This window comes from Onychomys torridus, chromosome 11 (assembly GCF_903995425.1).
Source record: "Onychomys torridus chromosome 11, mOncTor1.1, whole genome shotgun sequence".
Lineage (NCBI taxonomy): Eukaryota > Metazoa > Chordata > Mammalia > Rodentia > Cricetidae > Onychomys > Onychomys torridus.
Window position 1 is genome coordinate 74,089,769 of NC_050453.1, and position 12,167 is coordinate 74,101,935.

General features: G+C 38.6%; 1 protein-coding gene across 2 annotated transcripts in view; it reads left to right on the forward strand.

The window, feature by feature from the left end:
• The window catches only part of Rab3gap1 (RAB3 GTPase activating protein catalytic subunit 1), a 56,786-nt gene that overhangs the window by 6,982 nt on the left and 37,637 nt on the right, over positions 1 to 12,167 (forward strand). For both annotated transcript variants that reach the window (XM_036202188.1, XM_036202189.1), the window contains exons 4-5: positions 6,382 to 6,514; positions 9,007 to 9,085. In XM_036202188.1, the coding sequence (XP_036058081.1) occupies positions 6,382 to 6,514; positions 9,007 to 9,085 (212 nt within the window). The remainder of the gene's footprint in view (positions 1 to 6,381; positions 6,515 to 9,006; positions 9,086 to 12,167) is intronic.

Below are 12,167 nucleotides of genomic sequence, written 5' to 3' on the forward strand. Positions count from 1 at the left end.
GCCCAGTTCCTATCTCCTTATGCTTTATATGCCTTTCTCTGCCCAGTCATATCACACATCACTTCCTTCCTAGTGCTGGGATTAATGGCATGAGTGCTTCCCAAATACTGGTAGCAAAGGCATGAGATCCAAGTGCTAGGATCCCAAGTACTGGGATTAAAGGTGTGTGCCACCACTGCTTGGCTCTGTTTCTCTCCTACACTGAATCAACGTCATGTAGTCCAGGGTGGCTTTGAACTCACAGAGATCCGGATGGATCTCTGCGTCCTGAGTGCTAGGATTAAAGGTTTGTGCCACCACTGCCTGGCTTCTATGTTTAATCTAGTGGCTGGCTCTGTCCTCTGATCCTCAGGCAAGCTTTATTTGGTACACAATATATTACTATACAACTGCATATAGAAATCACAGTATTTAAGGATATGTTGGAATATACAGAATAAATTGGTGTTCTATGTTAAAACACTTTCATTTAAATTTTTGAATAAGGAAAACGTGAAGTTCTCAAATGTAGCTTTTTCTGCTGCCCTTGAAACACATGCATAGACATATGTATGTGTTTATGAAGTTTGTATAGACTCCAACAACGTCAAAGGCACAATGAGCTGGATATATCTGGAAGGCAAAAAGATTTGTATTTTAAAAACAAGAGCTATCTCAGGTACTTGTAAGATCTGATACTGCATTCTTGAATCCTTTGATATAAATGTATTACCGAGTACTTGACATGTATCTGTGACAGTGGTAGAGATAGCAAGACCCTTCTAGTGAGAGAAAGAAGTCATGAGGAAATAAGACTGAGATACTAGATGTTGGGATTTAAGTCATTAGTGTCTTCATACTTCAGACATATAGTTGAGGCTGAAGAGATGTTAGCTCGGGCCCTTTTCTCTCTCTCAGTGCATCAGCAAGGTAGAGGAAGAAGCTGATTTTAAGAGAAGCTGCAATTGGTAGGATTAAAGAAAGTATAGATGAAAGGGATTATTTGGTATAGAAAAGAAAGTTTAGACTGGACAGTGGTGGCACACGCCTTTAATCCCACCGCTTGGGAGGCAGAGGCGGGTGGATCTCTATGAGTTCCAGGCCAGCCTGGTCAACAATATGAGTTCCAGAACAGCCAAAGCTACACAGAGAAACTGTCTAAGGGGGAAAAAAAGTATAGATAATGCCTAAGTTTTCATACATGTAAAGGACAGTGATTACCAGTTCTCATCTGAGAAGGAATTTAAAATAAATTTCTGTTTTAAAATTTTAATTCTGGGGCTGGGCGGTGATGGCACACACCTTTCATTCCAGCAGATCTCTTTAAATTGAGGCCAGCCTAGTCTACAGAGTGAGTTCCAGGACAGCCAAGGCTGTTACATGGAGAAACCCTGTCTTGAAAAACCCCCAAAAAGGCTAAGAGCACTGGCTGCTCTTCTAGAGGACCAGGGTTCAATTCCTAGCACCTGCATGGCAGCTCACAATTGTCTGTAACTACAGTTCCAGGGGACCTGAGACCTTTACACCAATGCTCATAAAGTTAAATAAATTTAAAAAATTAATTATAGGGGCTGGAAAGATGGCTCTGCTTGGCACTGGAGTTTGAGTCTCACATTCATGATGGGCTTCTCATAGCTCTCTGTCCCCAGCTCTAGGGGATATGTATGACATCCTTTTCTGTATTCTGTGGGCATACTCAGTCACACATGCACATACTCATGCCATATGTATATATGTAATTAAAAATAAATCTTAAACATGTAATTATAGACAGTTTCAAAAGTAAAATTTATAAGATAGTGTAATGAACTCCCATGTGCCTATCACCTATTTTCAGCAAAATTAATCTTTTTCCATTTCTTATTCAGTCATACCTCTGTCCTGTCTACTTCCTTACTGCTTACTAAATTTTTAAAATAGCCTCCTTTGCCCAGAGGCAGGTTTTGTTTGCTAGGTAGCTCAGGTTATCCCCCAACTGTTGTTTGATCATCCTCAGCCTGGAAGTGGAGACTGAAGGATTGCTTGTGTTTGCCAAATTCCAGATCAGCCTGGACACCATATTTCAAAAAACAAACCACACACGCGCACATTGCTGTTTCAGGAAAAAAAAAATGTATACCAAATATAGGCTACATAATGAGATCTTGTCTTTAAAAAATGTAAAATAAATGAAAACAAAAACTATACATTAAGAACTTGCAAAATGTGAAATAGTGCTATATTTCTATTTTTCTGGAAAGCATTAGAAAGTTATATTGACATAGAAGACTACAGTAAGTAATGCAATAAATAACTTATAATTGTTTCTACTTTATTTGGTGCTGGGGATTGAGTCCATGGGCATGCCAAGTACATGCTCTACTATACAACCAGATGCTTCCTTTTAAGTTGTAATATGGAATCATCAGTGACTTTTTTTTTTTTTTTTGAGCTGAGGATCAAACCCAGGGCCTTGTGCTTGCTAGGCAAGCGCTCTACCAATGAGCTAAATCCCCAACCCCATCAGTGACCTTTTTAAAAAGAGTATAACCAGGTCCTAGTCCAAAAGTCAAGAACCACTGCCCCAAACAAAAAGATAATAACATGCAGTTCTCATCGGATACACTTCCTCTCATAGGTGACCTCCTCTCCAGTTTGTGATTACATTTAACTACTCTACAGAGCCTTAAGCTAGTTTTTGGAGGGCTGGAGAGAATGGAGAGATGGCTTAGTCAGTAGTGAAGAGCACTCCATGCTTTTCCAGAGGGCCTGGGTTTGGTCCTCTAGTACCCACATCAGGCAGCTTACAACCATCTCTAACTCCAGGTCCAGGGAATCCAGCACTCTCCACTTGGCCTCAGTAGGCGCACGCGCACGCGCACGCGCGCACACACACACACACACACACACACACACACACACACACAAAGTAAAATTTAAAAACTTCTGGGTAGATTCACTTTTATCCAAAGGAGGGTTTTGTAACTGAGCTACTTGACTGTTATAGAACCTGAAGTGCTGGGAAATGGATTTAAGAGGGAATTGCAATTATTGAGCGTACACGGTGGTACTATACACTATTGTTGGGTCTATGTCTGTTGGCTTAGTTAATCCTTAAATAAACTTCATCCATGAGGTATTATTACCCTAGTTAGTGAATGTAGGATGAGGCCTGGAGTTCATGTAGTAATTTGCTTGATTATTTTGCCAGCAGTTGATGAAGTAGGGTTAAAGCTAGGTCTCATCTTTCAAAGGCATATTGTTTTTCTGTTTTACTTGGTGAAGTTTTGCTATGATGAAATTTAAGTAGATGTAACATTACCTGGAAGAATTGAGGTAGATTTCTAAGGGAGCCTTTTGAATTTTAGTGTTTTGGGCTTTATAAAACAGATGAACCTATAATCTTACTTGAAGATGGGCAAGAATTAAAGAAATAATCTTTGAGATTTTTTTTTTCTTTTTCTTTTTTGTTTTTCGAGACAGGGTTTCTCTGTGTAGCTTTGGAGCCTGTCCTGGAACTCACTCTGTAGACCAGACTGGCCTCGAACTCACAGAGATCCGCCTGGCTCTGCCTCCTGATTGCTGGGGTTAAAGGCGTGTGCCACCACCTGCCCGGCCTTTGAAATTCTTTTAGCTTTGGAATTTTATAATTCTATGTAGCTGGCAAAAATTGCAAGTACTTTTAAATCAAGATTAGATATGTCATGTTCTTTGAAAAATTAATGAAGAAGAATCATTAACTTTAGAAATTAATAGACGACTAACGGCCCCCACAGCATTGAAGTGAGTGTTTTCTCACTCACTCAGCAGGTTGGAGTGACACTGACTTCCGTGCTTAGAAGTTCCTGTGGTAAATGTGCAATGACTGTAACTGTAGTTTTTCTCTAGCTTTCTGTAAGTCAAATTTGGGACAGATGCAAACCATAAATATCCAGGATTCCTTTAAGAACTTAGATAAAGATCAGTTACTGAGAATTCAGTGTCTCTAAAATGAAGTGAAAAGTAAAAGCAGTGTGGAGCTGCTCATAATTTTTTGGGGGAGTGGGGACTAGGACTATATAAAATAAGATCTTTTTATTTTATGGTTTTAAATTTTTATTTGTTTAAAGAGTAGCCATAGTGTTGACTGTGTCTTTGGTTGGTATTTTATTATGTTTCCTACTATCAGATATGAACGTTGGAGAAGATTTTTTTTTTATATTTGGTAATGGTAATTTTTATTATAGTATATTCCTTAAATAATGAAAAATTAATAGTTTCATTAAATGATGTCTTGACTTATGTTTTCCTTCTTGGCTTGATATAGATTACATTTTGTGATAATAAATGCAATAGAAGTTTGTTTGTTTGTTTGTTTTTTCGAGACAGGGTTTCTCTGTAGCTTTTTGGAGCCTGTCCTAGACTAGCTCTGTAGCCCAGGCTGGCCTCGAACTCACAGAGATCCATCTGCCTCTGCCTCCCTAGTGCTGGGATTACAGGTGTGCGCCACCACTGCCTGGCAGAAGTATTTTTTATAAAAATAATTTAAAACCATAATAACTTTGTGAGGATTTTAGCAATTACATTTGTTTTTTTTTCAAGACAGGGTTTTTCCTGTGTAGTCTTGGCTGTCCTGGAACTCACTTTGTAGACTAGGCTCGCCTCGAACTCACAAAGATCCATCTGCCTCTGCCTCCAAAGTGCTAGGATTAAAGTTGTGTGCCTCCACTGCCTGGTGGCGATTACATTTTTTTTTAATAAGATCTTTATTGACAGGTAATTCACATAGTATACAATTTTCCTGTTTGCACAATTTGATAGACTTTAGTCCAGCATCCTCATAGGCCCATGACACCATCTCCACTTCCTTTTTTAGAACATCACTGTCTTCAGTCCTTTCTTTCCCCCCCCCTTTTTTTTTTTGAATGCTGAATGCCGTTTATTGAAGGAGGGAGGAGGTCTTAAATATGGGCTTACAGCACAATGGGAGAACCACCCCAGAGGACAGAAGTTTGCTTCTGATGTTTTACAATCTTTCATCTAAGCTGTTAACGACTAATATGATGGATACACAGAAAAGGAGCTTCCCTTAAGCATTCAGGAGGGTGGAATCTTGCAGGGAATTAGTATAGGGAGGATATTAAGGTCAAGGTCAACAAGCAAGGCAACAGTTACCCAAAATGGGGGCCAGGGCCCTACAGGTCCCCCCCTTTTACTAAAAAATGAGCTTCTGACTTAGGTTGCATGGGATGTCAGCAGGTCACCTTACCCATCATGGAGACACCTGTCCAGGCCACACAGGTGTTCTGTCTGAGGTTGGTGAGCGCCCCCAAGGCATTACCCATCACTGAATACTCATTATCATACAGGCTCAATGGTGTGAGAGCTGCAGAGTTAACTGTTGCCAAAGATCTCTAAGTGGTGCTGGGCTTGCAATCTGTGTGTGGCGATTACATTTTTATTGCTATGAGTTTTGGAGGGTTTTTTTTTTTTTTGTGTGTGTGTGTTTTGAGACAGTGTTTGACTCTGTAGTCCAGGCTGTCTTAACACTAAGTAAACCAGGCTGGTCTTGAACATTTCTTAACTTTTGTTATTAGTTTATTTTCAGTCTAGCATGCAGAAAATGTGAATTTCTTTAAGAATGTTTTTTGTGTGTGAGTGCCTGCATGTATGTCCATGTACCATATATCTGCCTGGAGCCTCTGAGGCCAAATGAGGTTGGGTCCTCTGAAACTAGAGTTAGAGGCAGTTTTGTGAGCCACTGTGTGGGTGTTGGGAACTGAACCCAGGTCTTGTACCATGGCAGCAAGTGCTCTTAACAGCTGAGGCATCTCTCTCTGGCCCTGATGTCATGTGGACCAGTAACACATACATTGTCTGGTATATTCAGTAAATGTTGATTGTCTTCCCAGAATACATGATTAATCCCTTGCTTCATTGTGTGTTGCATGAAGCACACAGTGTAAACAGGTTGTATTTAGTTGACTAGTTTTTTTAAATCAACAAATATGAGATTTTTCTGTTTATTCATGATTTCAAACATGGCATAAAATTATTTGGAAGTTAGGGTTTTTATAAGTCACTTGGTATTTAAATACTCCGGAGTATTTTTTTAAAATCCCATTTATTTACTTATTTATTTGTCCGTGTGTATGTGCTTGTGTGTGCTTGTATATGCACATGTGCTCCTGTGCTCATGCTGTGTAATGCAGGTGGAGGTTAGAGACAGCTTGGTTAGTTCTCTCTATCCATATGGCTCCAAGACTCTTCTTTTTAAATAGCCACTGTGATTATTTTTATTTTTTATTTTTTTGCCTTTATTATGTAGAGGACAACTGTAGATTGCAACTTTCTGAATAGTGAAGGGGGGGAAATCACTGCATAGTAAACACTGTAAGGACTTGAATAAGTTGGTTGTTCTTCCCATTCTGCTGTTAAATGCAGGGTATATTTACTTCTGGCACATGGGAAGAAAGAGCAGATGAAATTTCCTTTGCTGACTTCAAGTTTTCAGTCACTCATCACTATCTTGTCCAAGAGTCCACTGATAAAGAAGGAAAGGATGAAGAGTCAGAGGGTATGTAAGTTCTCATAACTCAGTAATGTCCATAGGAAATGGTTTTTACCGCATCTGAAGCAGATTATGAGCTAGTACTGCATCTGAAGTAGAGGAAGAACTTCTGTGACCATCACTTTAAATTGGTTGAATTGGCACATATTTATTGTGTAACTATGTGCTAAGTGTTCTGCTAAGTTTTTCTGAATGACATCTTTCATGAGATGTGCATTTCAGTTGGGAAGATAAGGTGTTTAAGTGACTGTAAAAGGAGGTAGAAAGTCATAAATGACATCAAAAGGACAGATGAAATTCCACTGGAGTTTGCAGGGGCAGGGGGTGGGGGGCAGGGGGGCGATGGTGGTGACTCTTACTCAGGAGACATCGGGCAAGGTTATTTGGAGATTGAAGCAAGTAAGCTGGCCCGTGAAGGAGTGCAAGTAAAGGGGATTTATTGGCCAATAGAATGGTACAGTATTTTAGGTCTGCTTGTAGGAAGTGCATTAAAATTCTGATGTTTGGATTTTCTAGTTACCTTTCTAAACATGTGTTATTTCATTTGTAAAGTAAATGCTGAGTACCTGGAGGTTAATGTGAAGATTTAATGAGCTATTGTACCTAAGCCCTTATCCCAGTTTGACCTATGCTCGGTATTTAGTCCGTGGATCTTATAATTGTTAGTCAGTCATGTAATCTAAAGTCTGTTCTGAGATTCACTAGTGTGTAACAATGAGCAAAGTGTTGAATAAGCATGAATTTCAGTCGCTAATCAAACACAGTAGTTACCCTTTTGTCTTAGGGGATTCATCCCAAGATACTTGAAACCATTTGTAGTACCAAACCTTCTATATAGTATGTTCTACAAATACACAAATCTGTGACAAAGTGTAATTTATAAATTATCATAAGAGATTGCCAAAGTAAATAGTAAAATAGAACAATTATAGTGATATGTTATAAATAAAACTTATGGGCTGGAGAGATGGCTCAGAGGTTAAGAGAACCAACTCCTCTTCCAGAGGTCCTGAGTTCAGTTCCCAGCACCCACATGGTGCCTCACAACCATCTGTAATGAGATCTGGCATCCTCTTCTGTATACATAATAAATAAATAAATCTTTTTTTAAATAAATAAATTAAATAAATAAATAAAACATTTAAAATGAATTGTTTTTGAAATTTACCATTAAATGTCATTGGACCATATTTAGTTGGTCCAGAAAGTAAAACAAAACCATAGATAAGATGGAAGAACTTTACCTGTCATAGTCTTTCTGAAATAAATTTGGCACAATGTTTGTTACTTATTTTTTGGTCAAAGCAGGTTATCATTTGTAAGCATGGGCCTGAAATGTCTGCTTTTCCTAGGTAGGCATCACATGATACCTTTGCTGTTAAATATATCCCTACTGACAAAGCTCTATAACTTCTGATTTAGATTTAGAGAGTGATAACATTGACCAGATAGACAGATATGGAGCAAAATAAAACAAGCAGAAGATAAGTACTGTTCTGAGAGACAGAAGAGGAAGGAAATGTGTGCATTTTGTTGGATAATAATCCAAGGATAGCAGAGTCCAGTGTTATACTGATGAATGAAGGAATCTGTTCAAAATAAAGTTTTGTTGATTTTAAGAAAGACCTTATATTAGAGATAGGGTGCTTCGGAACATTGTTTCTGAGTTGGCAGATGAAGAGGGTTGGTGTAAGAGAAGATAAATGAATTGAAGGTAATTAAGGCATTGTTGCTTGTGCTGGTGTACTGTGAAGTTTGCTTGTTATTTGGTTGTGATCAAAATTGTAACAAATGGAAAGAGTTAGAAATAAAACTTTAGGTAGCACATTTAAAGCTACATTACCAACAGTCAGAAGATTGAGAGCTGACTTTCATTGTTTTGGAGTTCTTCATTATTTTTTGGTTATTCAGGGTTTCAAAATGTTGGTGCTTTTCCATTTAAAAATATATAGTACACTTGCTAAGAATTATAACTAAAAAGGATACATTTTTATGTGTTAAATTTGTTATGTATTTATGAATGTTATATAATGATAATTTGTGTCAGTGCCTGATTATGGGATAAAATGTAAGTGCTAAAGATACATGGGTTAGAAATGAGAAACTGAGTAGAGAAAGGTTTTATAAAAAAATTTAAAGATGTCTAGGTGCATGCCTTTAATCCCATGGGAGGTAGAGACAGGTGGATCTCTGTGTTTGAGGGCAGCCTGGGCTACAAGAGTTCCAGGACAGCCAAAGCTACACAGAGAAACCTTGTCTCAAAAAGAGAAAGAGAGAGAGAGAGATGTCTTGAGTAATAGAAAGACTATCTTTAAGAGCTGATAAGGATTTTATTGGAATCTAAATCTTTAGCAATTTAAAGTTTAAGGGGTTGGGGATTTAGCTCAGTGGTAGAGTGCTTGCCTAGCAAGCACAAGGCCCTGGGTTCAGTCCTCAGCTCTGGAAAAAAAAATTAAAGTTTAAATGGACATACTTTTTATTATCAAATGTTTCTGTAGATGCTATTCCACAGTCAATGCAAGATTTGCTGTGTATGAATAATGACTTTCCTCCAAGAGCACATTGCCTGGTAAGATGGTACGTATCTTTTTTATTTAGATGTTTTCGCGCATTGTGTGTGTGTGTGTGTGTGTGTGTGTGTGTGTGTGTGTGTGTGTTGTTGTTGTTGTTGTTGCTTTGAGACAGGGTCTCTCTATGTAGCCCAGATTGTCCTCAAACTTTATGCAGACCAGGCTAACCTGAAACTCACAGAGATTTCCCTGCCTCTGCCTCCCAAGTGGTGGGATTAAAGGTGTGTGTCACTATGCCCAGGTAGTGTGTGTTTTAAGGTGACCCCAAGACTAACTCCAGGTTTAGTGATGGACTAGGGGCTGAAAGGACAAGCGTCTGGTTGTACTTAGAGCTGTTTATCATAGCAGCAGATGCAAAGCACAGTCAACAGAGGAAGAAGAGAGGAATTAAAAACCTGCAGACATCAAGCTTGGAAGAGCTTTTTCTGATGAGGTCTTATGGGTTTTACTCAGTTCCCTCAGCAACAAATGATGACAACATATGAAACATTGTGTCTCAGGAAGGCTTTTTAGAGGCTAACTTCTCAAAGCTTTAAAGGACTTGGTCAGTAGGCATCCTCTGTCTGCATACTGTATACCAAAATTCAGACTCCTTAAAGGACAGCAGGTGTGAACATAAACCATATTATTTGCACAAGGAATTTAGACACACTAAGTCTTTACCAACCTGGGAATGATGAGAACCCTCTCTAAATCCAGATTCCCAGATGTTAACCGAGAGCCAACTTGATAAGCATCTCTCAGGGCTTCTGTCTCAGGCTTGCTCTGAGCTCTTTTGCACACTGCACTTCATAAACCAGAGCAATACCTAATTTCAGTTCTGATGAACAGCAGAGAACATTTAATATAGAAGATTTAGTGTGCATTATTGTAAATTTAAGTAAAATGTTGACTTCAAAAAGTTACATGATAAAATCAAAACCCATGTCTAAGTATCTGTAAATATGATACCTTAGTGCAAGAAGCATCTCACATTTGAAGGATTTCTTCGATTTTTATCAGTTACTCATTCATAAAGTCTCTGACCTTTATATTGAAGGGATACAGTAAAGAATACAGTGAGTAGAATGCTTGCTTACCACGTGTGAGACTCTCAGTTTGATCCATAGGACCTCATAAACCAGATATGGCAGTACATGCCTGTAATTTGTGGGGTGGAAGCAGGAGAGACCCTGTTATAAAATGTTTGCCATATCGCTGGTAATTACTTGGAGATTTTTCTCTTTCATCTTTCCTAAAAATTAGAAAAACATCAGTCAGGCATTTGAAAATTAAACATATTAAATGTGCCTGTATTTTTTTCCTTTAAAAAACATTATTTTAAAATACTTAGATGAGCCAGACAGAGCCATACCAAAGTATATTCCCTACATCAGTGCCTTATTAGGGTTTCTATTGCTGTGAAGACACACCATGACCACAGCAACTCTTATAAAGGAAAACATTTAATTGGGGTGGATTACATTTTCAGAGTTTAGTCCATTATCATCATGGTTCAGTGTGTTGGCATGCAGACAGATTTGGTGCTGGAGAAGTAGCTGTGAGTCCTACATCTGTTGACTTACCGGCAACAGGAAGTGAACTGAGACAGTGAATGGGTGTGGCTTGAGCATATATGAGACCTCAAAGTCTGCCTCCACAATGATATGCTTCCTCCAACAAGGCCACACCCATTCCAACAAAGCCACACCTCCTAATATTGCCACTCCCTTTAGGGGCCGTTTTCTTTCAGACCACCACAATCTGTAAGCTAGCTATGGCTTTACTAAGGAAAAAGGCAGTGGCCCCTCTGTGTGACAGGTGCACAGTACAGATTTGATGGAGGGTCTATCCCTCTAATGCATGTAGATCAAGTCAGGAAAGTGTTTCTTAGAAGAACTGATAATGCACCTTAATCCTCAAGGACACATAAGAGTAAGCCAGGCTGTTTTGGTTAGACTATGAAATGCCCCCCATAGCCATTAGTCAACTGGTATTCCTTCTATAAACTTTGGTAAACCCAGTATTTACTTCCTATCTGTATGAATTTTAATCCTTTTAGTAACTCATAAAAGTGGAGTATTTATCCTTTTGTGACTTACTGGCTTACTGTGTTTTCAAGGTTCATTTATGTGCATTCAGTCTGTTTTAAGGGCTACTATTCATTCCATTGTATGATGTAGTCCATCATATTTTGTGTTGGCTCAAGGTGTTTATGGGCATTCATGTTGTTTCTTTGTTTAGATGTCTTGAACAGGAGTGCCTGTTTTTGTTCTTTTTGCTCTGTACCCAGAATTGTGATTGCTAGGATGAGTGGTAGTTCATTTTTAATTGAAAACATTTTATTGTCATTCTTGAGCTGGGCTTTCACTGTGTAGTCCTGGCTGGCCTAGAACTTGCTGTATAGACCAGAAAAAGACTTCCATACTGTTTTTCACAGAAGCTTCACTGTATTCTATTCCCACCATTAAAACCAGAGTTCAGCTTTTCTTCATCCTTTTCGTTTGATAATAGCATCCTAATGATTATGGAGTACTGTCTCATGACTCTCTGATTTATGTGCCTCCTGCTAACTACTGATATTCATCATCATTTCATGTGACTTTTTAAAAAACCATTTATGTAACCTTTTGAAAGATGATAGCTGTCCAGATCCTTTGTTCATTTTAAATACAGTTGCTTAGCTGGCCAGGGTGGTGTGCGCCTTTAATTCTGGCACTAGGAGGCAGATCTTTGTGAGTTCTAGGCCAGCCAGTGATATACAGTAAGACGCTGTCAAAAGAAAATAGAAAAACTTCGTTGTTTACTTGTTGGTGGTGGTGGTTGTTTGCACATGTTCTTTCTCTTTGTTTTAATGCCTCCACGAGTGTTTGTTGGCGTGGTGAAAGAATGAGTCCAGGTCTCAAGTAGAGCTTGTAAGGAAATTTAAACCAGTGAATTATTTTGACAGCTTTGCAGATCATAATGATAGGAAAAAAGATGCTGAAATTTCAGAGAAGGTGTATGTTTAGTGCAGGTTATCAGTTGATATTTAAGTTAACTCCTTACACTATTTGGATATTTAGTGATGGTGCATGCACAGGTGTGTGTGTATAGCATTTCACACAGAA